Raw genomic sequence first — 27554 nt, forward strand, 5'->3', positions numbered from 1 at the left:
CTCACAAAATAGCCTATCAGCCTACAGCAAGTTAGGATAGGCTCCCATTCGTCTCCCATCTCTCATTTAATAGGACCCACTTCACAGTAGTAAATAGATAAGCTACCGGTATTTAAAGTATTTTACTCTATGCCATTCGAAGCGCAGTTTAATGGGAGAACAGACGGTTCACCTTTTCCATTGACGTTTGTAGGCTACGTCTGAATACTGTAATGTCAAATGTATTGTGTAGCCTAGACAAAATTTCATTTATTAAACATAATACATATATCATAAGCATTGCACCTTTTCTGGCCATGATGAGTTCATAATCCCGAAGAAGCCATACAGCAAATGAATTAATTTAATTGAGCCTATTAGATCATTATTATTTCAGGTTTTTGCTCTATGCATGTGAAAGGGAGTGTGGTTTATAACGTACAGTATGTAACTTTTTGCGTGACCCGACAAAATGCACATAGGAATATAGTTATAGATCTGTCATTCTCATTGAAAGCAAGTTTAAGAAGTGGTAGATATGTTCTATGTGTGCTATTTCTATGCTTTGAAGTTTTTTTTTTTTTTGTATATTACTTTTGAATTTGTATACAAACTTCAAACAGCTGAAAATACAATATTTTAGGTTATGGAAAATATATTTCACAGCGGTTTAGATGATACAATGATTCTCTACACTATACTTGCTTGTTTTGACACATAAACTGAAATTAGCAACCAGGAAATAGTTGAGCAATTTCTGCATAGTGCATTTTTAACAGGTGAGTAGACGGTTGATATTTTGCATTGAAGTGTGTAGGCTACCACTGTACAGAAAGTAGGCCAACTGTAGTTGAAAAACAATTAGGAGTAGACAGTATTTCAGAATTCGCGGGCATTGCACCATATTGAGGTTTGGGAGAAAGCAAATGCAAAACATTATTGAATTCAAACGATCTGTTTACAGGTCCACAACAATTTTCTATTGTTTTTGTGTTTCAGAAACGGTCACTGCAAAAAAACTAAAACATTCTGCCAACACTTTCAAAGACATTTGATCAAGTTCGCCGTTGATATTTCCTTTAGATACTGTCTTGGCCTAATTACAATACTTCCAAAGTATACAGCAAATAAGGGCGTTATTGTCAACATAAAAGGTGAATGATGGCCGAGTTATAATGCTCGTTCACATGCGCAGTTTTACTACAGGTCTGATTTATAACGGGAAACATGCATATGTATAAATACGTTTAGAAATCTCAAAATATTTGTGCGTGCGCAGTCTTTTCAGAAATGGTGTAGATATTTAGTGTAAAATAATAATAATAATAATATGCCATTTAGAAGACGCTTTTATCCAAAGCGACTTAGTCATGTGCGCATAAATTTTTTACGTATGGGGTGGTCCCGGGGATCGAACCCACTACCCTGGCGTTACAAGCGCCATGCTCTACCCATTGAGCTACAGAGGACCACAATGTATGCAACAGTTATAAATGATGCCACTGGTCTCCACAAGGGATAGTAAAAACTCCAACACATACACACGCAAAAGTATCTCTGCTGTATCTCCATAGCCAGCGGCTGGATGGGAAGGCTTAGTTAGCAACACGTAAAGTGTGCCGGTCCTTTTGTAATGGTCGTCTTGGAACGCACCACTCACAGCGCCTTTGTACAACAATAGCATCTCATTCACATTCCTTACAGGATTTTTGCCTCTGTGGGAATTGTGGAATGACCCATTTTTTTTTAATGCTATCCGTCACCCACACAGAGGCAGAACCCTAGCATGCGTAGCGTAGTTATAGGCTAGTGGAGATCCAGCTGACCTTGTGTTGGCTACGTGGTCCTGCTTTGTCAGCACCAGGCAGTCTTCTGATGCCCTGGGAACAGAACTCCTAACCGCTTTTCACTGCAGGTGAAACGCATCATTCCAAAACTCTTCCTCATTCCTCTCAGGAGAATCTGTCTTCCCACCTCTTCTTGCTTTTGAATTATGTCGGTTAACTCTAGAAAGATGTTCCTCATCGCTTGAAGAATAATATAAATATTTGACTTTAATCCTCTCTGTACAACTTCGTCCTCTCTCTCATGGTTTATTTTGCTTCTCTATTGAAAGCCTCCCTGGATGTTAGAAAGAGGTTTCTCATCACTTACTGTAGATTCAGGAATGTTTGTCATTCCTCTTAGTAGAATATGTCCTCTCTTTCCCTCGGTTTATTTTGGGACTCTCCTGAAAACATTAATTGTAATCCTAATCCTGATCGGGCAGGTTAAAGTAGATTAGTTATTCAAATCAAGAATTAGGCTGGTCAGGCCCCGAGTTACAGCCTCCTCACAACTGTATGTCAGGCCCAGAGGTACAGCCTCCTCACTACTGTAGGTAATGATGTGTCTCAATCTCACAGATGTATTCTATGTGGTTGAGGGGGATTTTGCATTTGCTTCATATTCAGCTATTTGGATTTGCCAGTCTCTTTGGTCATATGCAGATTAGCAGCATTTCCATTCGATTAGATTAGGTCCAAATACTATGGGGCCTATTTCCTCTTGTGTAGTTGTTTTAATCCATGTCATCATGGCCGTTCTTAGTCAGAGAAAGATCAATATTAGACTGCGAACCTAAGGAAGTATTAAACCAATTAGTGCGTGTGTGCATGTTTGTTTTGAGGGTGAGAATGCATATGATTTGTCTCACAGCCCTTAATGTTTCAGTCTGCACTGTTCTCCTCCTCCTCCACACAGCCCTTAATGTTTCAGTCTGCACTATTCTTCTCCTCCACACAGCCCTTAATGTTTCAGTCTGTACTGTTCTTCTCCTCCACACAGCCCTTAATGTGTCAGTCTGCACTATTCTCCTCCTCCACACAGCCCTTAATGTTTCAGTCTGCACTATTCTTCTCCTCCTCCACACAGCCCTTAATGTGTCAGTCTGCACTATTCTTCTCCTCCTCCACACAGCCCTTAATGTTTCAGTCTGCACTATTCTTCTCCTCCTCCACACAGCCCTTAATGTTTCAGTCTGCACTATTCTTCTCCTCCTCCACACAGCCCTTAATGTTTCAGTCTGTACTGTTCTCCTCCTACACACAGCCCTTAATGTTTCAGTCTGCACTGTTCTTCTCCTCCTCCACACAGCCCTTAATGTTTCAGTCTGCACTGTTCTTCTCCTCCACACAGCCCTTAATGTTTCAGTCTGCACTGTTCTCCTCCTCCACACAGCCCTTAATGTTTCAGTCTGCACTGTTCTTCACCTCCTCCACACAGCCCTTAATGTTTCAGTCTGCACTGTTCTTCACCTCCTCCACACAGCCCTTAATGTTTCAGTCTGCACTGTTCTCCTCCTCCACACAGCCCTTAATGTTTCAGTCTGCACTGTTCTTCACCTCCTCCACACAGCCCTTAATGTTTCAGTCTGCACTGTTCTTCTCCTCCACACAGCCCTTAATGTTTCAGTCTGCACTGTTCTCCTCCTCCACACAGCCCTTAATGTTTCAGTCTGCACTGTTCTTCACCTCCCCCACACAGCCCTTAATGTTTCAGTCTGTACTGTTCTTCACCTCCTCCACACAGCCCTTAATGTTTCAGTCTGCACTGTTCTTCTCCTCCACACAGCCCTTAATGTTTCAGTCTGTACTGTTCTTCTCCTCCACACAGCCCTTAATGTTTCAGTCTGCACTATTCTTCTCCTCCACACAGCCCTTAATGTTTCAGTCTGCACTGTTCTCCTCCTCCTCCACACAGGCCTTAATGTTTCAGTCTGCACTGTTCTCCTCCTCCTCCACACAGGCCTTAATGTTTCAGTCTGCACTATTCTTCTTCTCCTCCACACAGCCCTTAATGTTTCAGTCTGCACTGTTCTCCTCCTCCACACAGCCCTTAATGTTTCAGTCTGCACTATTTTCCTTCTCCTCCATACAGGCCTTAATGTTTCAGTCTGCACTGTTCTTCTCCTCCTCCACACAGCCCTTAATGTTTCAGTCTGCACTGTTCTTCTCCTCCTCCACACAGCCCTTAATGTTTCAGTCTGCACTGTTCTCCTCCTCCTCCACACAGGCCTTAATGTTTCAGTCTGCACTATTCTTCTTCTCCTCCACACAGCCCTTAATGTTTCAGTCTGCACTGTTCTCCTCCTCCTCCACACAGCCCTTAATGTTTCAGTCTGCACTGTTCTCCTCCTCCACACAGCCCTTAATGTTTCAGTCTGCACTGTTCTTCTCCTCCTCCACACAGCCCTTAATGTTTCAGTCTGCACTGTTCTCCTCCTCCACACAGCCCTTAATGTTTCAGTCTGCACTGTTCTCCTCCTCCTCCTCCACACAGCCCTTAATGTTTCAGTCTGCACTGTTCTCCTCCTACACACAGCCCTTAATGTTTCAGTCTGCACTGTTCTTCTCCTCCTCCACACAGCCCTTAATGTTTCAGTCTGCACTGTTCTTCTCCTCCTCCACACAGCCCTTAATGTCAGTCTGTACTGTTCTTCTCCCACAGGCTGCCAGTCAATCTCCTCTCCTCTACAACTATCTCTCTCTATAATTGCTGCAAGCGACAGAAGACTCATCAGAAACAATGGCCTCATCAGTTCAGTTGGACGCCCCAAACTCTTCAAAACGCGTCAAACAACCATTGAAAAGCCTGATAACAGACCCGTGGAGGACTGGAGGGCTATTCTGACAGGAGGTTGCATCCCAAATGGCACCCTATTCACTATATAGAGTGTTGGTTATGGTCAAAAGTAGTGCACTAAATAGAGAATAGTGTGTGATTTGGGATGCAGACCCAGTCTGTCATAATTACGTGGGACAGAGCAGTAGTATGCCTGGCTTGTGTAACTGGCTGATTGATTGATCTGTTGGGTTGTGATGTATGCTTGGTGTTAATGGCTCTTTATATGGGCTGGACATGAAAGCAGCTGTAGCTGCAGCTTGTGTGAGTGACATCCCTGGTTCACACGATGCCATGCAACGCTCACTGGTTTATTGATGACCCTGTGTATGTGTATGTGTGTGTGTCAGACTGCCTGTGTGTGATATAGGCAGGCTCTGTCCCCAAGCCAGACCCCACATGGCACTCTTCTTTTAGAACACAACGTCACAGCAATTTCACATAGTCTCCACCCCTGCAGCACACCATCACAGGTGGCCAACCCTGCAACCATGTAGCCCTGCAACTATGTAGCCCTGCAACCCTGCAACCATGTAGCCCTGCAACCCTGCAACCATGTAGCCCTGCAACCCTGCAACCATGTAGCCCTGCAACTATGTAGCCCTGCAACCCTGTAGCCATGTAGCCCTGTAGCCCTGCAACCATGTAGCCCTGCAACCCTGCAACCCTGCAGCCATGTAACCCTGCAACCATGTAGCCCTGCAGCCCTGCAACCATGTAGCCCTGCAACCATGTCTGCAACCATTTAGCCCTGCAACCATGTAGCCCTGCAACCATGTAGCCCTGCAACCATGTAGCCCTGCAACCATGTAGCCCTGCAACCATGTAACCCTGCAACCATGTAGCCCTGCAACCATGTAGCCATGCAACCATGTAGCCCTGCAACTATGTAGCCCTGCAACACTGTAGCCATGTAGCCATTTAACCCTGCAACCATGTAGCCCTGTAGCCCTGCAACCATGTAGCCCTGCAACCATGTAGCCCTGCAGCCCTGTAGCCATGTAGCCCTGCAACCATGCAACCCTGCAACCATGCAACCCTGCAACCATGTAACCCTGCAACCATGTAGCCATGTAGCCCTGCAACCATGTAGCCCTGCAACCATGTAACCATGTAGCCCTGCAACCATGTAGCCTTGCAAACATGTAGCCATGTAACCCTGCAACCCTGTAGCCCTGTAGCCCTGTAGCCCCGTAACCCTGTAGCCCTGTAGCCCCGTAACCCTGTAGCCCCGTAACCCTGTAGCCCCGTAACCCTGTAGCCCCGTAACCCTGTAGCCCCGTAACCCTGTAGCCCCGTAACCCTGTAGCTCCGTAACCCTGTAGCTCGTAACCCTGTAGCCCCGTAACCCTGTAGCTCCGTAACCCTGTAACACTGCAGCCCTGTACATCTGGTCTGAAAAACAAAGCTGTCTTTAACATAGGAGCCACAGTCGTGGTCAAAAGTTTTAAAGTGACACAAATACTAATTTTCACAAAGTCTGCTGCCTAAGTTTTGATGATGGCAATTTGCATATACTCCAGAATGTCATGAAGAGTGATCAGATGAATTGCAGTTAATTGCAAAGTTCCTCTTTGCCATGAAAATGAACTTAATCCCCCAAAAACATTTCCACTGCATTTCAGCCCTGCCACAAAAGGACCAGCTGCCATCATGTCAGTGATTCTCTCGTTAACACAGGTGAGAGTGTTGATGAGGACAAGGCTGGAGATCACTGTCATGCTGATTGAGTTAGAATAACAGACTGGAAGCTTTAAAAGGAGGGTGGTGCTTGAAATCATTGTTTTTCCTCTGTTAACCATGGTTACCTGCAAGGAAACACGTGCAGTCATCATTGCTTTGCACAAAAAGGGCTTCACAGGCAAGGATATTGCTGCTAGTAAGATTGCACCTAAATCAACCATTTATCGGATCATCAAGAACTTCAAGGAGAGAGGTTCAATTGTTGTGAAGAAGGCGTCAGGGTGCCCAAGAAAGTCCAGCAAGCGCCAGGACCATCTCCTAAAGTTGATTCAGCTGCGGGATCGGGGCACCACCAGTGCAGAACATGCTCAGGAATGGCAGCAGGCAGGTGTGAGTGCATCTGCACGCACAGTGCGGCAAAGACTTTTGGAGGATGGCCTGGTGTCAAGAAGGGCAGCAAAGAAGCCACTTCTCTCTAGGAAAAACATCAGGGACAGACATATAATCTGCAAAAGGTACAGGGATTGGACTGCTGAAGACTGGGGTAAAGTCATTTTCTCTGATGAATCCCCTTTCCGATTGTTTGGGGCTTCCGGAAAACACCTTGTCTGGAGAAGACAAGGTGAGCGCTACCATCAGTCCTGTGTCATGCCAACAGTAAAGAATCCTGAGACCATTCATGTGTGGGGTTGCTTCTCAGCCAAGGGAGTGGGCTCACTCACAATTTTTCCTAAGAACACAGCCATGAATAAAGAATGGTACCAACACATCCTCCGAGAGCAACTTCTCCCAACCATCCAAGAACAGTTTGGTGAATACCAATGCATTTTCCAGCATGATGGAGCACCTTGCCAGAAGGCAAAAGTGATAACATTTACATTTTTAGTCATTTAGCAGACGCTCTTATCCAGAGCGACTTACAGGAGCAATTAGGGTTAAGTGCCTTGCTCAAGGGCACATCGACAGATTTTTCACCTAGTCGGCTCGGGGATTAGAACCAGCGACCTTTCGGTTACTGGCACAACGCTCTTACCCACTAAGCTACCTGCCGCCAACTATACGATAACTAAGTGGAACAAAACATCGACATTTTGGGTCCATGGCCAGGAAACTCCCCAGACCTTAATCCCATTGAGAACTTGTGGTCGATCCTCAAGAGGCGGGTGGACAAACAAAAACCCACAAACTCCAAGCATTGATTATGCAAGAATGGGCTGCCATCAGTCAGGATGTGGCCCAGAAGTTAATTGACAGCATGCCAGGGCGGATTGCAGAGGTCTTGAAAAAGAAGGGTCAACACTGCAAATATTGACTCTTTGCATAAACTTAATGTAATTGTCAATACAAGCCTTTGACACTTATGGAATGCTTGTAATTATACTTCAGTATACCATAGTAACATCTGACAAAAATATCTCATAACACTGAAGCAGCGAACTTTGTGAAGATCAATACTTGTGTCATTCTCAACTTTTGACCACGACTGTACACTCGCAGAATGGAATATGATAGTATAGTAATAATATATATATATATATATATATATATATATATATATATATATATATATATATATATATATATATATATATATATATATATATATATACAGTGTAATATATATATATATATATATATATATATATATATTACACTGTACATACACACATATTTATATATATATATATATAGTGTGATGTCACGAGAGGCTGTGTCCTGGAGGGACGTTACATCCCCCTGAGGTGGCTGCAAACCCAGACAGCTATGGCTCCATCTGCTGGTATGGTCGGGAACTCCACCCCTCTATGGCCAATCTTCCCACGCAGCTGAAACAAATGAGGAGCTGATGAGCTGAAGGTTTGGGAAGGGAAGAGACACAGTCTCCAACCTGGGCTCTCTGGAGGACAAGAGTGCTGCACGTCCACTTCCATGAGGAATATAAGGATTTGGAGATACTTACCTTTGGGAAATACTCACCTTTGGATATATGCACCTGTGGAAATACGTGTGGGGATTTTGGAAGGACGTTTTGCTGGGTTGGCCACTAGCTGCAACGTGGAATACAGTAAGGCTGGGGAAAAGTTATTTGAGCGAGGGAGAGTTATGATTTTGGATGTGGAAGAGACATCCCTGAACTGTTAACCCTTAAGAGCCACCAGAGAACAGAATTGTGTTATACTTTCGTTAGTTTCCCAAGACCTTTAATAAAATCCTTGTTTTGATTGAACCTTGTCTCCATGCACTACTTGAGCAATCCCGCTGAAAGCTGTGTAGCCTCTCGTGACGTCACAGATGGTGGTGAATACGGGCACGCTCAAGCGTTAATAGTGCATGTCAGAGGAGGATACCGAAGGTTTGATCACCCAGTTTTCCAAGTTGGCCGTAGGCTCCCCGCCGACTGAAATGGAGGACATATTGAAAGCCCTTGTTGCTGGCCAGCAAGCCCAGATGCAAAGCAAACGTGGCTCTCTTGGAGGAGCAAAAGAAAGCCAACCTTCTGAAGGCAGAGGAATTGCAGTTGCAGAGACAGAGGGTTGTCCAAAATACCCGCCCAATAAAGGCAAGTGACTTTATATCTAAGATGGGAGCTACCGATGACATTGAGGCATACCTGCATGCATTTGAGGCCACGGCCACTAGGGAAGCCTGGCCCAAGCAACAGTGGGTTGGTCTGTTAGCCCCCTTTCTAACCGGGGAATCACTGAATGCTGTCCGGGACCTGGGCCCTGACCAGGTTACTGACTATGATGCCCTGAAGTCTGAGATCCTCAGCAGATATGGACTCACAAAGTTTGGTATGGCCCAGCGCTTTCACAGCTGGACCTTCCAACCAGACCAACCTCCTCGGGCGCAGATGCATGAACTTGTCCGAATCGCAAGGAAATGGCTGGATCCGCAGAGGAATACAGCAGCGGCGGTGGTGGAGGCCGTTGTGGTGGATCGTTACCTCACGCGCCCTGCCTTATGAGGCAAAACGGTTCATCAGTCAACAGGCCTTGACCACGGCTGATCTGACCGTGGAAGCTGTGGAAAAGTACCAGGCCACAGCGGAGATGCTGAATGCTTCCCGAAAAGACCCCAGGAGTGCGGCCCCACCACAAATGGGAAGAACCCGTCCAAAGGACCCCAAGGTCTCGAACCCAGCCACGTCAGGACTTATCCCGGCTCCAGGGGGAGCCAGAAACCAGGCGGGTCCAAGAAGAGTATACCAGGAGGGGGACATCGACAGTGTTACCGGTGTGGGGAGATGGGACATATCTCCTGGCAGTGTGGGAAACCAGCCGATGAACCTATGCCCACTGCGGAGTCCTCCAGCTCAGCACCCACACACCGTTTTGCCTCGCTCTTGGGAGTCGTAGATGGCGGCCCAGATCGACCCCCCACCTGCCCGGTAACTGTGAATCACCATGATGTGGAGGCCTTACTGGGTTCTGGTAGCCGGGCCACCCTGGTGCGTAAGGATTTGGTGGGCCCAACGTGTCTGACCCCGGGGAAAGTCCTCCCAGTTTCCTGTGTCCATGGGGACACCAGAGAATACCCCATTACTGAACTTACAATGACCAGCACACGGGGAACCATACACACGACGGCGGGGGTGGTTGATTCCCTCCCCGTCCCTGTCCTAATTGGACGAGACTGCCCAGCCTTTTACCCACTCTGGAGAGAGTCTCAGGAGAGGATAACCCGAGTACCTCGGAAACGGGAGAGGCAAGACTCATCCTGGGAAGGCTCCGGTGCAATCCTCCGAGTTACTCACTCCCGCCCGGGCTCTGATAGGGATGGCAGGTGCCCAGACCGACACAGAGACGGAGCTACAGAATCTGGACAAAGAACTGTCTGGTCTGAAGGGGACCGCTGAGAGGTATCGTTTGTTAAAGCAACAGTTAGACATGAAGACAGAAGAGTTAGATATCCTCCAGGCTAAACTCCAACAGAGCTCCTTCCATAAGCAACAGGAGGAGCTGGAGAGGCTGCGCAGGACCATCGAGGAGTGTGAGGAGACCCTGCGCAGTAGTAAGGAGGTCCAGAAGAAGGCAGAGGAGAAGTACAAGGTGTTGGAGAACAAGATGAAGAATGCGGAGGCAGAGAGAGAGAAGGAACTGAAAGCTGCTCAACAGAAGCTAAACTCTGCTAAAACCAAGGCTGATGCGTTCAGTAAGAAACTCAAGGAGAGACAACAGGAGGCTGAGTCCCTGGTCCTAGAGTTGGAGGAGTTGAAGAGAGAGCAGTCTGGCAAGCACCACGGCAATGCGGACGCCCTCTCCCGGCGTGATGCCTTCTTCGCTGCCTTTACCCGACGAGGACGTCGGTCCCGAGGGAGGGGGATGTGTGATGTCACGAGAGGCTGTGTCCTGGAGGGACGTTACATCCCCCTGAGGTGGCTGCAAACCCAGACAGCTATGGCTCCATCTGCTGGTATGGTCGGGAACTCCACCCCTCTATGGCCAATCTTCCCCACGCAGCTGAAACAAATGAGGAGCTGATGAGCTGAAGGTTTGGGAAGGGAAGAGACACAGTCTCAACCTGGGCTCTCTGGAGGACAAGAGTGCTGCACGTCCACTTCCATGAGGAATATAAGGATTTGGAGATACTTACCTTTGGGAAATACTCACCTTTGGATATATGCACCTGTGGGAAATACGTGTGGGGATTTTGGAAGGACGTTTTGCTGGGTTGGCCACTAGCTGCAACGTGGAATACAGTAAGGCTGGGGAAAAGTTATTTGAGCGAGGAGAGTTATGATTTTGGATGTGGAAGAGACATCCCTGAACTGTTAACCCTTAAGAGCCACCAGAGAACAGAATTGTGTTATACTTTCGTTAGTTTCCCAAGACCTTTAATAAAATCCTTGTTTTGATTGAACCTGGTCTCCTTGCACTACTTGAGCAATCCCGCTGAAAGCTGTGTAGCCTCTCGTGACATCACAATAGATATATATATATGTACAGTGTAATATATATATATATATATATATATATATATATATATGTGTATATATACAGTAGGAATGGATACAAAGCTGTCTTTAACGTAGGAGCTACACTCGCGGAATATAATATGATAGTATGGTAATAATAATATAATTATACATACATACATACATACACAGTGAGGGAAAAAAGTATTTAATCCCCTGCTGATTTTGTACGTTTGCCCACTGACAGAAATTATCAGTTTATAATTTTAATGGTAGGTTTATTTGAACAGTGAGAGACAGAATAACAACAAAAAAATCCAGAAAAACGCATGTCAAAAATTTTATAAATTGATTCGCATTTTAATGAGGGAAATAAGTATTTGACCCCCTCTCAATCAGAAAGATTTCTGGCTCCCAGGTGTCTTTTATACAGGTAACGAGCTGAGATTAGGAGCACACTCTTAAAGGGTTTGTTACCTGTATAAAAGACACCTGTCCACAGAAGCAATCAATCAATCAGATTCCAAACTCTCCACCATGGCCAAGACCAAAAAGCTCTCCAAGGATGTCAGGGACAAGATTGTAGACCTACACAATGCTGGAATGGGCTACAAGACCATCGCCAAGCAGCTTGGTGAGAAGGTGACAACAGTTGGTGCGATTATTCGCAAATGGAAGAAACACAAAAGAACTGTCAATCTCCCTCGGCCTGGGGCTCCATGCAAGATCTCACCTCGTGGAGTTGCAATGATCTTGAGAACGGTGAGGAATCAGCCCAGAACTACACGGGAGGATCTTGTCTGATCTCAAGGTAGCTGGGACCATAGTCACCAAGAAAACAATAGGTAACACACCAAGCCGTGAAGGACTGAAATCCTGCAGCACCCGCAAGGTCCCCTTGCTCAAGAAAGCACATATACAGGCCCGTCTGAAGTTTGCCAATGAACATCTGAATGATTCAGAGGAGAACTGGGTGAAAGTGTTGTGGTCAGATGAGACCAAAATCGAGCTCTTTGGCATCAACTCAACTCGCCGTGTTTGGAGGAGGAGGAATGCTGCCTATGACCCCAAGAACACCATCCCCACCATCAAACAAGGAGGTGGAAACATTATACTTTGGGGGTGTTTTTCTGCTAAGGGGACAGGACAACTTCACCGCATCAAAGGGACGATGGACGGGGCCATGTACCGTCAAATCTTGGGTGAGAAACTCCTTCCCTCAGCCAGGGCATTGAAAATGGGTCGTGGATGGGTATTCCAGCATGACAATAACCCAAAACACACGGCCAAGGCAACAAAGGAGTGGCTCAAGAAGAAGCACATTAAGGTCCTGGAGTGGCCTAGCCAGTCTCCAGACCTTAATCCCATAGAAAATCTGTGGAGGGAGCTGAAGGTTCAAGTTGCCAAACGTCAAGCTCAAAACCTTAATGACTTGGAGAAGATCTGCAAAGAGGAGTGGGACAAAATCCCTCCTGAGATGTGTGCAAACCTGGTGGCCAACTACAAGAAACGTCTGACTTCTGTGATTGCCAACAAGGGTTTTGCCACCAAGTACTAAGTCATGTTTTGCAGAGGGGTCAAATACTTGTTTCCGTCATTAAAGTGCAAATCAATTTATAACATTTTTGACATGCATTTTTCTGGATTTTTCTGTTGTTATTCTGTCTCACTGTTCAAATAAACCTACCATTTAAAATTATAGACTGATCATGTCTTTGTCAGTGGGCAAACATACAAAATCAGCAGGGGATCAAATACTTTTTTCCCTCACTGTATATACAGTGGGGGAAAAAAGTATTTAGTCAGCCACCAATTGTGCAAGTTCTCCCACTTAAAAAGATGAGAGGCCTGTAATTTTCATCATAGGTACACGTCAACTATGACAGACAAAATGAGAAGGAGACTGGCTAGGCCACTGCAGGACCTTGAAATGCTTCTTACGAAGCCACTCCTTCCTTGCCCGGGCAGTGTGTTTGGGATCATTGTCATGCTGAAAGACCCAGCCACGTTTCATCTTCAATGCCCTTGCTGATGGAAGGAGGTTTTCACTCAAAATCTCACGATACATGGCCCCATTCATTCTTTCCTTTACACGGATCAGTCGTCCTGGTCCCTTTGCAGAAAAACAGCCCCAAAGCATGATGTTTCCACCCCCATGCTTCACAGTAGGTATGGTGTTCTTTGGATGCAACTCAGCATTCTTTGTCCTCCAAACACGACGAGTTGAGTTTTTACCAAAAAGTTATATTTTGGTTTCATCTGACCATATGACATTCTCCCAATCCTCTTCTGGATCATCCAAATGCACTCTAGCAAACTTCAGTTCCCTCCAAAGATTTTCTATTGGGTTCAGGTCTGGAGACTGGCTAGGCCACTCCAGGACCTTGAGATGCTTCTTACGGAGCCACTCCTTAGTTGCCCTGGCTGTGTGTTTTGTGCTCTTACTGAGGGAAGGAGGTTGTTGGCCAAGATCTCGCGATACATGGCCCCATCCATCCTCCCCTCAATACGGTGCAGAAAAGCATCTCCAAAGAATGATGTTTCCACCTCCATGCTTCACGGTTGGGATGGTGTTCTTGGGGTTGTACTCATCCTTCTTCTTTTTTCTCCAAACACGGCGAGTGGAGTTTAGACCAAAAAGCTATATTTTTATCTCATCAGACCACATGACCTTCTCCCATTCCTCCTCTGGATCATCCAGATGGTCATTGGCAAACTTCAGACGGGCCTGGACATGCGCTGGCTTGAGCAGGGGGACCTTGCGTGCGCTGCAGGATTTTAATCCATGACGGCGTAGTGTGTTACTAATGGTTTTCTTTGAGGCTGTGGTCCCAGCTCTCTTCAGGTCATTGACCAGGTCCTGCCGTGTAGTTCTGGGCTGATCCGTCACCTTCCTCATGATCATTGATGCCCCACGAGGTGAGATCTTGCATGGAGCCCCAGACCGAGGGTGATTGACCGTCATCTTGAACTTCTTCCATTTTCTAATAATTGCGCCAACAGTTGTTGCCTTCTCACCAAGCTGCTGGCCTATTGTCCTGTAGCCCATCCCAGCCTTGTGCAGGTCTACAATTTTATCCCTGATGTCCTTACACAGCTCTCTGGTCTTGGCCATTGTGGAGAGGTTGGAGTCTGTTTGATTGAGTGTATGGACAGGTGTTTTTTATACAGGTAACGAGTTCAAACAGGTGCAGTTAATACAGGTAATGAGTGGAGAACAGGAGGGCTTCTTAAAGAAAAACTAACAGGTCTGTGAGAGCCGGAATTCTTACTGGTTGGTAGGTGATACTTATGTCATGCAATAAAAAAGCAAATTAATTACTTAAAAATCATACAATGTGATAACAATTACAGACCTCTACATGCTTTGTAAGTAGGAAAACCTGCAAAATCGACAGTGTATCAAATACTTGTTCTCCCCACTGTATGTCTTCTGTTTCCTAATAATTGCTCCCACAGTTGATTTCTTCAAACCAAGCTGCTTACCTATTGCAGATTCAGTCTTCCCAGCCTGGTGCAGGTCTACAATTTTGTTTCTGGTGTCCTTTGACAGCTCTTTGGTCTTGGCAATAGTGGAGTTTGGAGTGTGGCTGTTTGAGGTTGTGGACAGGTGTCTTTTATACTGATAACAAGTTCAAACAGGTGCCATTAATACAGGTAACGAGTGGAGGACAGAGGAGCCTCTTAAAGAAGAAGTTACAGGTCTGTGAGAGCCAGAAATCTTGCTTGTTTGTAGGTGACCAAATACTTATTTTCCACCATAATTTGCAAATAAATTCATAAAAAATCCTACAATGTGATTTTCTGGATTTTTTTCTCCTCAATTTGTCTGTCATAGTTGACGTGTACCTATGATGAAAATTACAGGCCTCTCTCATCTTTTTAAGTGGGAGAACATGCACAATTGGTGGCTGACTAAATACCTTTATATAGTAATATAATAATAATGTAATATAATATAAATACAGTATATAATAATATAATATATATGTAATATAATATATGTAATATAGTAATAATATAATATATAATATAGTCATAAATATGTATAATATAGTAATAGCCTATAGTAATAATATATATTAATAAATAATAATATAGAAACACCCATCTCTATCTACCATTCTGCCCATGCTGTGTCCATTCTCAGAATGTCCAGAGGTTGATATGTAAAGAAAGGATTCTGAATCATTTAAAATGGATATGAAAGCCAGGCAGTAAGGTAACTTGAGGGCAGGCATCTTCGACAGCAGTGATTGTTGTTTTTGTGTGCCCTACCCGACATTCACCCCCACACTCAGTCTGCTTGCGTCTTTTAAACACTGCTTTTTGCCTCCCTGTCAACACGGAGCTGTCAGCGGTTTTTAAAATGCACTGCAGAGAAGAGAGCCGAGCTTGCTAAAATACACCGTAGTCGGGAGAGTAAGCCTTGTTTGAAAAAGCCTTGTTTTCTCTCCCCAGCGATAAGATACAGTGGGGAGAACAAGTATTTGATACACTGCCGATTTAGCAGGTTTTCCTACTTACAAAGCATGTAGAGGTCTGTAATTTTTATCATAGGTACACTTCAACTGTGAGATACGGAATCTAAAACAAAAATCCAGAAAATCACATTGTATGATTTTTAAGTAATTAATTAGCATTTTATTGCATGACATAAGTATTTGATCACCTACCAACCAGTAAGAATTCCGGCTCTCACAGACCTGTTAGTTTTCTTTAAGAAGCCCTCCTGTTCTCCACTCATTACCTGTATTAACTGCACCTGTTTGAACTCGTTACCTGTATAAAAGACACCTGTCCACACACTCAATCAAACAGACTCCAACCTCTCCACAATGGCCAAGACCAGAGAGCTGTGTAAGGACATCAGGGATACAATTGCAGACCTGCACAAGGCTGGGATGGGCTACAGGACAATAGGCAAGCAGCTTGGTGAGAAGGCAACAACTGTTTTGGCGCAATTATTAGAAAATGGAAGAAGTTCAAGATGACGGTCAATCACCCTCGGTCTGGGGCTCCATGCAAGATCTCACCTCGTGGTGCATCAATGATCATGAGGAAGGTGAGGGATCAGCCCAGAACTACACGGCAGGACCTGGTCAATGACCTGAAGAGAGCTGGGACCACAGTCTCAAAGAAAACCATTAGTAACACACTACGCCGTCATGGATTAAAATCCTGCAGCGCACGAAAGGTCCCCCTGCTCAAGCCAGCGCATGTCCAGGCCCGTCTGAAGTTTGTCAATGACCATCTGGATGATCCAGAGGAGGAATGGGAGAAGGTCATGTGGTCTGATGAGACAAAAATATAGCTTTTTGGTCTAAACTCCACTCGCCGTGTTTGGAGGAAGAAGAAGGATGAGTACAACCCAAAGAACACCATCCCAACCGTGAAGCATGAAGGTGGAAACATCATTCTTTGGAGATGCTTTTCTGCAAAGGGGACAGGACGACTGCACCGTATTGAGGGGAGGATGGATTGGGCCATGTATCACGACATCTTGGCCAACAACCTCCTTCCCTCAGTAAGAGCATTGAAGATGGGTCGTGGCTGGGTCTTCCAGCATGACAACGACCCAAATCACACAGCCAGGGCAACTAAGGAGTGGCTCCGTAAGAAGCATCTCAAGGTCCTGGAGTGGCCTAGCCAGTCTCCTGACCTGAACCCAATAGAAAATCTTTGGAGGGAACTGAAAGTCCGTATTGCCCAGCGACAGCCCCGAAACCTGAAGGATCTGGAGAAGGTCTGTATGGAGGAGTGGGCGAAAATCCCTGCTGCAGTGTGTGCAAACCTGGTCAAGACCTACAGGAAACGTATGATCTCTGTAATTGCAAACAAAGGTTTCTGTACCAACTATTAAGTTCTGCTTTTCTGATGTATCAAATACTTATGTCATGCAATAAAATGCTAATTAATTACTTAAAAATCATACAATGTGATTTTCTGGATTTTTGTTTTAGATTCCGTATCTCACAGTTGAAGTGTACCTATGATAAAAATTACAGACCTCTACATGCTTTGTAAGTAGGAACACCTGCAAAATCGGCAGTGTATCAAATACTTGTTCTCCCCACTGTAGATGTAGGCACTAGGCACTCCCAGGCCGTATATATCTCTCCCTGTGTGTCTGTGTGGAGCCTCCAGAGGACAGCTTGAGGAGCAGGTGTTTGGGCTCCCTGCCAGACAGACCGGGCCCTTTGTGGGGGCCGGTGCCAGTTACCAGGCAGGGACAGACCAGACCGGGGCCCTCCACCACGGCCCCATACGGCCCTCCATACGTTACACTGACCACAATGAAGAGACCTCAACCTGACAACCTGACATATGGGCCAGGCGGGTCAGGGCTGGTTCTTAGCAGAGAGAGTATTAGCATTAGCACGTTAGCGCAGTGAGGTGTGATTAGCCCTATTAAAGCTAGCCTGGTTCCTAGCATCGCTAGCCTCTACTGCTAGTGTTAGCACAGTAAAGTGTGATTAGTCCTATTAAAGCTAGCCTGGGTTCTAGCATCACTAGCCTCTACTGCTGGTGTTAGCACAGTGAGGTGTGATTAGTCCTATTAAAGCTAGCCTGGCTTCTAGCATCACTAGCCTCTACTGCTAGTGTTAGCACAGTAAAGTGTGATTAGTCCTATTAAAGCTAGCCTGGGTCCTAGCATCACTAGCCTCTACTGCTGGTGTTAGCACAGTGAGGTGTGATTAGTCCTATTAAAGCTAGCCTGGCTTCTAGCATCACTAGCCTCTACTGCTAGTGTTAGCACAGTGAGGTGTGCTTAGTCCTATTAAAGCTAGCCTGGGTTCTAGCATCACTAGCCTCTACTGCTAGTGTTAGCACAGTGAAGTGTGATTAGTCCTATTAAAGCTAGCCTGGGTTCTAGCATCACTAGCCTCTACTGCTAGCCTATCTAGTTGGTGATCCAGTGTCAGAGAAAGGACCATATGCACCTTTGTGATGCTAGTCTATTAAAGAGACACTGGACGAATGGACAGACGCACAGAGACAGCCAGTTAGCCAGTCTAATCCATTAAACCCTGGACGGACAGTCAATCCAGACGTCTCACCCTGCCTTTTCACATGGTGATTTAATCAACTGGCGCTTGGATATATGGATTATTAAGGGACTTAGGTTTTCTTTACCAACCCTACACTCATAACTTAATAAGTACAGACTCTTTAGAGGGGGCATATGGTTCATTCAGGGCCTCAAGCTCTTCAGAAATCGAATTAATACGACTATAGACCGACACCCTTACAAGTAATATATCCCCGGTTGATCTGGTTACAGGCTGAGAGACCTACACCTCCTACACATCTCAAGTCAATGTAATAATGTTCAAATGATGGATCATAGGACCAATCTTGAAATGAAACCAACTGCAAAAGGATGATATGGGATGCTTGTCATTGTTGATAATTGTTCTGTAGCGTCTTGATTACTGTGTTGTTGAGTTGTATGGCTGGTGGTGTCCATCTGTGTTCTATGGTCTTATTGGACTCTGCTCTCATTAAATGGCACCCTATTCCCTACATAGTGCACTACTTTTGATCAAGGCTTTGGTCAAAAGTAGTGCACTATATATTAGGGAATAAGATGCCATTTGGGACACGGCCACTGTGATGTGGAAGAGATGCCTGCTTTCAAGACAGTCTGAAAAGCCAGGGGAGAGTGAGAGGTGTTGAAGAGGCCACTGAGTCACTCTCTCTCTCTCTCTCTCTCTCTCTCTCTTCTCTCCTCTCTTTCTCTCTCGCTTTTTTCTCTCGCCCTCCTCTCTCTCTCGCCTCTCTCTCTCTCTCTCTCTCTCTCTCTCTCTCTCTCTCTCTCTCTCTCTCTCTCTCTCTCTCTCTCTCTCTCTCTCTCTCTCTCTCTCTCTCTCTCTCTCTCTCTCTCTCTCTCTCTCTCTCTCTCTCTCTCTCTCTCTCTCTCTCTCTCTCTCTCTCTCTCTCTCTCTCTCTCTCTCTCTCTCTCTCTCTCTCTCTCTCTCTCTCTCTCTCTCTCTCTCTCTCTCTCTCTCTCTCTCTCTCTCTCTCTCTCTCTCTCTCTCTCTCTCTCTCTCTCTCTCTGCCACATCTCCACTCTCATTAAATCCCATATTGTTCTTCAAAACCATTTATACCACTGACCCATCATTACTGAGACCACACCATTCGGCTTACACTCAACTCTCTTTGTGCAACGTGTGTTCTGAAGGCTTACACTCAACTCTCTTTGTGCAACGTGTGTTCTGAAGGCTTACACTCAACTCTCTTTGTGCAACGTGTCTTCTCGTTCTTCACTGCAGTTGTGGTGTCATATGGATGTTTGTGCCTGTGCTGCTCAAATGCCCTAACATTGTTGTTTGTTATGTGTTTGGCTATAGTCCCTTTGGAATCGACATACGGTATAAATGATGATTGTGCTCTAGTCGAGGTGCTGAAATGAGCTTGACCTAATTACAAGCAGAGCAGATTTCACCTCAATATTGATTCTTGTTGACACTTCAGTTGGGTTGCCTTAGCCTACATCCCCACCTGCAGTTTGTACCTGTCAGGTTCAATCTATTTCAACTTCATTGACTGTGTTGATATTCCATATGAGCCTCTCTACACTGGCTGTGTGATGATTTGTGTATCTAATAGGTAAATGGATAATATTGATTAGGGTTAGGCGATATTTGGGGAGACCTCTTCTACAATATGCTACTTCAAATATTGAGATATCCGATATAGTCGTTTTAATCCGTTAATGACTAGATCATTCCAACTGCGCATTGTTTTGCTTATTTACGTTATTATAGTCACATTCTCCTTAAATAATCTTAGTGTGGTGAAAAAACAAGGCTTGCTTCATTCATTTAGACTTCATTTTCAGCATATTAATACAGCCTAACTGATGAAACTGCACAGTTTTAATTTGTGAAGTTCAAATAGAGTATAGTCTTGCGCACCACAATATATTGTCACACGATATTAGATGTAATAATATATCGGCCCAACCCTAGTAGGTTAGCTATGATAGAAGTACTGATATGTACTGTAAGACTAGATGATGTGATAATGCTCTGCTTGCATGAAACCGACACACACACACAAACACACATAAACACACATAAACACATAAACACACACACACACAAACACACATAAACACACAAACACATAAACACACATAAACACACACACAAACACACATAAACAAACACACACAAACACACATAAACACACACAGTGCATTGCCTATCTTATGACTCATTATTCTCATCGTATTCTGGCTGTACTCTTGACAATTGATTAAACTTGTTCTGAAACCAGAGAGACTGAAACCACATCCGTCTGTCCGTCCGTCGTCCATCCTGTCTGTCTATGGCCAAACCCGAGAGACTGAAACTACATCCGTCTGTCCGTCCGTCGTCCATCCTGTCTGTCTATGGCCAAACCCGAGAGACTGAAACTACATCCGTCTGTCCGTCCGTCCGTCCATCCTGTCTGTCTATGGCCAAACCCGAGAGACTGAAACTACATCCGTCCGTCCGTCCATCCTGTCTGTCTATGGCCAAACCCGAGAGACTGAAACTACATCCGTCTGTCCGTCCGTCCATCCTGTCTGTTTGTGGCCAAAGTACCACTTAGCTCTCTGAAACCCAACTCCAGGGGACTTAATTGTCCTTCTGGATGTTACCCTGCCATCCGGTTTACTGTGAACTGTGACACTGACAGATTATGGTGTCATCATAGGGGTCCCCCTCTGTGCCAGCCCTGGCCCCTATGGGTCAAAGGTAGTGCCCTACTTGGGAATAGGCTGCCATTTGGGACACAGACACAGAGCTTCAGTCCCCAGGCAGCTAGGGGGCACTGTGTGACCATGGACTGGGTTGGGATGGAGCCTCCGGGCCAGGCTGCCCTCTGGGATTATCATTGACCCAGTAAACCCAATGCTTCTTCTTCGTCTCCACTGAGCCCAGTGTGCTGAAGTGACAGATCAACAACAGATCAAAACCAACTCCCCTCCTTTTTGTCTCTCTTTCTCTTGCAGATATTTCAAGGATTTCCTACTACACAGGTGAGTGTCTTTCAGAAATACAATTGATCTCATATGCTGTGAACTACAAGAGATGTTAGATGCTGTGAACTACAAGAGATGTTATATGCTGTGAACTACAAGAGATGTTATGTGCTGTGAACTACAAGTAATCGCATATGATGTGAACTACAAGTAATCTCATATGCTGTGAACTACAAGAGATGTTATATGCTGTGAACTACAAGAGATGTTATATGCTGTGAACTACAAGATATGTTATATGCTGTGAACTACGAGATGTTATATGCTGTGAACTACGAGATGTTAAATGCTGTGAACTACGAGATGTTATATGCTGCGAACTACAAGAGATGTTATACAGTGGGGGGGAAAAGTATTTAGTCAGCCACCAATTGTGCAAGTTCTCCCACTTAAAAAGATGAGAGAGGTCTGTAATTTTCATCATAGGTACACGTCAACTATGACAGACAAATTGAGAGAGAAAAAATCCAGAAAATCACATTGTAGGATTTTTAATGAATTTATTTGCAAATTATGGTGGAAAATAAGTATTTGGTCACCTACAAACAAGCAAGATTTCTGGCTCTCACAGACCTGTAAGTTCTTCTTTAAGAGGCTCCTCTGTCCTCCACTCGTTACCTGTATTAATGGCACCTGTTTGAACTTGTTATCAGTATAAAAGACACCTGTCCACAACCTCAAACAGTCACACTCCAAACTCCACTATGGCCAAGACCAAAGAGCTGTCAAAGGACACCAGAAACAAAATTGTAGACCTGCACCAGGCTGGGAAGACTGAATCTGCAATAGGTAAGCAGCTTGGTTTGAAGAAATCAACTGTGAGAGCAATTATTAGGAAATGGAAGACATACAAGACCACTGATAATCTCCCTCGATCTGGGGCTCCACGCAAGATCTCACCCCGTGGGGTCAAAATGATCACAAGAACGGTGAGCAAAAATCCCAGAACCACACGGGGGGACCTAGTGAATGACCTGCAGAGAGCTGGGACCAAAGTAACAAAGCCTACCATCAGTAACACACTACGCCGCCAGGGACTCAAATCCTGCAGTGCCAGACATGTCCCCCTGCTTAAGCCAGTACATGTCCAGGCCCGTCTGAAGTTTGCTAGAGTGCATTTGGATGATCCAGAAGAGGATTGGGAGAATGTCATATGGTCAGATGAAACCAAAATATAACTTTTTGGTAAAAACTCAACTCGTCGTGTTTGGAGGACAAAGAATGCTGAGTTGCATCCAAAGAACACCATACCTACTGTGAAGCATGGGGGTGGAAACATCATGCTTTGGGGCTGTTTTTCTGCAAAGGGACCAGGACGACTGATCCGTGTAAAGGAAAGAATGAATGGGGCCATGTATCGTGAGATTTTGAGTGAAAACCTCCTTCCATCAGCAAGGGCATTGAAGATGAAACGTGGCTGGGTCTTTCAGCATGACAATGATCCCAAACACACCGCCCGGGCACGAAGGAGTGGCTTCGTAAGAAGCATTTCAAGGTCCTGGAGTGGCCTAGCCAGTCTCCAGATCTCAACCCAATAGAAAATCTTTGGAGGGAGTTGAAAGTCTGTGTTGCCCAGCGACAGCCCCAAAACATCACTGCTCTAGATGAGATCTGCATGGAGGAATGGGCCAAAATACCAGCAACAGTGTGTGAAAACCTTGTGAAGACTTACAGAAAACGTTTGACCTGTGTCATTGCCAACAAAGGGTATATAACAAAGTATTGAGAAACTTTTGTTATTGACCAAATACTTATTTTCCACCATAATTTGCAAATAAATTCATTAAAAATCCTACAATGTGATTTTCTGGATTTTTTTTCCTCATTTTGTCTGTCATAGTTGACGTGTACCTATGATGAAAATTACAGGCCTCTCTCATCTTTTTAAGTGGGAGAACTTGCACAATTGGTGGCTGACTAAATACTTTTTTCCCCCCACTGTATGCTGCGAACTACAAGAGATGTTATATGCTGTGAACTACAAGAGATGTTATATGCTGTGAAGTTCTCTTATTCGCTTCTGCCAGATTATCCTTAAAGGCAGGTTTGATTCATAGTTGTGCTCTTCAGATGAATAGAAGGCTCCTACATAAATCAGTCATCTGAATGTAATTTACCAACATCAACTCATATGAAGGGCACAACCACCTACTCCTAAGAGGATTTAGGCTTCTCTTCCATGCTCAAAGTGTACTCATAATATAATAATAATAATAATAATAATAATAACATTATGAATCCCCTCCACTGAGGGTGTCAGTGTTCAGAGTGTAAAAATCCTATTTCCTCAGATTACATAGGAAAGGGTTAGAAGGCTGAAGGAGAGAGTGTGTGTCCGGTGGATGATGGTCACTGGGAACACGACTTTACAACAGCGGAATGACGAAACCCAAATTACATTTCTGTGTGTGCGCGTTTGAGTCATTCACTAGACAACACATGCCTATTTGAGGGAGATAATGGACCTTGCTGTAGTCGGTGAAGAGCTGGTGAGCATTGTCTAGCGCTGCAGTATCTAACATCTAGGTAGCACCCACACTATTTAACATCGTATTCTCCCCATGTTTCCTCCTACTGAGCTATTGTTAGCTCAGGGTTTCTCTGCAGCTCACTGCCGTCTCTGAATCCTCTCAGTCCTTTTGATTTATACAGTAGATTGTAAAGAGAGAGAGTGCGGCATCAAACTATATTTTCCATTATTTTCACTGTGGAGATACTGGGCTGTTCTTAAAGGGGTAGTTCATTCAAAACTGCGCTATCTTGAAAACCTGACTGCTGACATGCATGTTTTTGGGGGATTACTGTATATTAACAGTGGACTAATGAACCAAATACTAAAATATAGTTTTGAGTAAACTATCCCTTTAAGCTCAGACCGTGAGGGAGAGGACTTGGATGAACTGTATACCCGCTGGGCAGATATAATAGTGTTTAAAGCCATTGAGGTGAATGGTGATTTGATTATTTTATGGCTTCAACATGATTTATATGCTTACCTGGGCCCCTTATCCTCAGCCACGACCATAAACCTGACATTATTTTATATCGGCATAACATTTAATGTGAATTTATGTCGCTCGATATTTTATCACATCATTCTACACTTAATATCTCCTCAAGGACAATTCTCTGCTGCTTCTACTCACAGTCATGTACGGACACACAGTCGCGCGCGCACACGTCCATTTTGTGTCCCCCTGTAGGGATAATGGAGAATGTAGGCCTAAATAAATGCATGACAATAGAGCGGGAGAGAGAGCAGCAGTCAACTGCCCACCTCCACTGACTAGAGGGAAAATATGTACCGCTTGACGATACAGACACCTGGGCTATATTCAGTAGGGCACACCGTAGCGAAACATTTTGCAACATAAAACCAAAATTATTGTTTCTTATGGGACTTCTTCAGGTAGCACCTCTCCATCTCAGTCAGTTTCAAAACATATTTTTCCCCTAACTGGTAGCTATAGTGCCGAGTTTGCATTGGACTCTTTAATATTCCCTCTCAATGAACTGCAGCATCTGGAAGCCATTTTGGCATATTGATATTTATTGATATTTAGAGCTGCAGATTTTTTGGGGATCATCAAAGTCAGAGTAAATACTTAATTCACAACAACCCCCGACCCGAATGGAAACAGTGTTTGTTTTTTTTTAAGGGAAAAAAAGAAGGACAAATAAGAAAAAGGGTGACGCAAGAACAATGAGACCCAAACCCGAATGGACCTAGATCAAGAAGTTAGGGTACCCGATTGACCAGACCCGAGTGGTCCCAAAAATATTTGATCAGCCAAGTTGCTCTTCTGCTTAACGAATATGTCTGTATATGTTGGCTAGGCCTTCTATAAAGTCAATCAATTCACTTTATTAGCGTAAAATAAATATAGGCTATGCAGAGCTGTGGTCGGGTCTATTCAGATCCAGTCAGGTCTATCAGCTGTAGTTACATAGATCCGAGACCAAATGATAATCAAACATGACCCCACCCGGACCTGAGGGACAAGTTAGAATTTCAGACCCAAACCTGAATGGGGTTGGTGTCGGGTCTATCATGTCCACCTGGACCCGTGGATCCTCTACCCTAGGGTTCTGGTCAAAAATAGTGCACTATGTAGGAAAAAGGTGCCATTTGGGGCGCACATGCTGTACGCTCCGTCTCTCCACATCCCAGGCCTTCTGATGGTTAGACTAAATAACCCTCCGTCTCCCTACATCCCAGGCCTTCTGATGGTTAGACTAAATAACCCTCCGTCTCTCCACATCCCAGGCCTTCTGATGGTTAGACTAAATAACCCTCCGTCTCTCCACATCCCAGGCCTTCTGATGGTTAGACCAAATAACCCTCCGTCTCTCCACATCCCAGGCCTTCTGATGGTTAGACTAAATAACCCTCCGTCTCCCTACATCCCAGGCCTTCTGATGGTTAGACTAAATAACCCTCCGTCTCTCCACATCCCAGGCCTTCTGATGGTTAGACTAAATAACCCTCCGTCTCTCCACATCCCAGGCCTTCTGATGGTTAGACTAAATAACCCTCCGTCTCTCCACATCCCAGGCCTTCTGATGGTTAGACTAAATAACCCTCCGTCTCTCCACATCCCAGGCCTTCTGATGGTTAGACTAAATAACCCTCCGTCTCTCCACATCCCAGGCCTTCTGATGGTTAGACTAAATAACCCTCCGTCTCTCCACATCCCAGGCCTTCTGATGGTTAGACTAAATAACCCTCCGTCTCTCCACATCCCAGGCCTTCTGATGGTTAGACTAAATAACCCTCCGTCTCTCCACATCCCAGGCCTTCTGATGGTTAGACTAAATAACCCTCCGTCTCTCCACATCCCAGGCCTTCTGATGGTTAGACTAAATAACCCTCCGTCTCCCTACATCCCAGGCCTTCTGATGGTTAGACTAAATAACCCTCCGTCTCTCCACATCCCAGGCCTTCTGATGGTTAGACTAAATAACCCTCCGTCTCTCCACATCCCAGGCCTTCTGATGGTTAGACTAAATAACCCTCCGTCTCCCTACATCCCAGGCCTTCTGATGGTTAGACTAAATAACCCTCCGTCTCTCCACATCCCAGGCCTTCTGATGGTTAGACTAAATAACCCTCCGTCTCTCCACATCCCAGGCCTTCTGATGGTTAGACCAAATAACCCTCCGTCTCTCTACATCCCAGGCCTTCTGATGGTTAGACCAAATAACCCTCCGTCTCTCCACATCCCAGGCCTTCTGATGGTTAGACTAAATAACCCTCCGTCTCTCCACATCCCAGGCCTTCTGATGGTTAGACTAAATAACCCTCCGTCTCTCCACATCCCAGGCCTTCTGATGGTTAGACTAAATAACCCTCCGTCTCTCCACATCCCAGGCCTTCTGATGGTTAGACTAAATAACCCTCCGTCTCTCCACATCCCAGGCCTTCTGATGGTTAGACTAAATAACCCTCCGTCTCTCCACATCCCAGGCCTTCTGATGGTTAGACCAAATGAGGTGGTCACTGACTGCACTGATGTATATGGCTCAAGCCCTCTTTAGCAAGGTAGATAAATTACAATCATCACCAGGGTAATCCTAATTAGAGGTTCAAACAATTGAATGGTGTTGTTATGGAAATGACTTGTTACATTAAAGGCAAGTAAATCATGAATAATCCCTGTTTCTATGTTTCCTATGGGCTGGGTTACAGGAGTCGTACTACGCCACTGATTATAACTATAAGTTAACTATCTAAGATGTGCTGAATAAAATGATCTTCACCTCAGGGCTCCAGCAATGCATTCGGTTTGCTAACTTGCTAGCTATGTGACTAGCTTGCAAGATCAAGCTTCTTGGTTACAGCAGGGTCAAGATCCCTGCTGCCTAAATTTGTTTTGTACGTCTAATAATAAATATGTATTTATTTATTTTTTACATTTGGAAAGAAATAGCGCCCCTTGTGTGCACGGCCGGTAGTACCGTATACCCCGGTAGTACCGTATACCCCGGTATGGTACATGAACGGTATGAAAATGTGGATACCACCCAACCCTAAGCTACAGTAGCTTGTAAACAATAAAGTATGCCACACACAACCTCCATAACTATGGGCTCTCTCGTTCTCTCTCTCTGTGTGTTTGTTTGTTTGTTTGTTTGTTTGTTTCTGTGTGTGTCTCTGTGTGTGTGTGTGCATGGTTGCATATGCCTACTGCTCACCCAATGCTTCCAATCTGGTGTCTGTGTGGATCGGTAACACGTGTCCCAGTCTGGGCTCCTGCTATGGGAATCAAGGAG

The 27554-nt window shown here is 45.0% G+C and overlaps 1 protein-coding gene across 2 annotated transcripts in view; it reads left to right on the top strand.

Moving 5' to 3' along the window:
* Window positions 1–27554, top strand: part of LOC121586778 (focal adhesion kinase 1-like) — a 189382-nt gene that overhangs the window by 32212 nt on the left and 129616 nt on the right. For both annotated transcript variants that reach the window (XM_045226442.1, XM_045226436.1), the window contains exon 2: window positions 21252–21278. Coding sequence is in view for 1 of the 2 variants with exons in the window: in XM_045226436.1 (XP_045082371.1) it covers window positions 21252–21278 (27 nt within the window). In the remaining variant the exon portion in view is untranslated. The remainder of the gene's footprint in view (window positions 1–21251; window positions 21279–27554) is intronic.

Source organism: Coregonus clupeaformis, chromosome 17 (genome assembly GCF_020615455.1).
Source record: "Coregonus clupeaformis isolate EN_2021a chromosome 17, ASM2061545v1, whole genome shotgun sequence".
NCBI classification, from domain to species: Eukaryota; Metazoa; Chordata; class Actinopteri; order Salmoniformes; family Salmonidae; genus Coregonus; species Coregonus clupeaformis.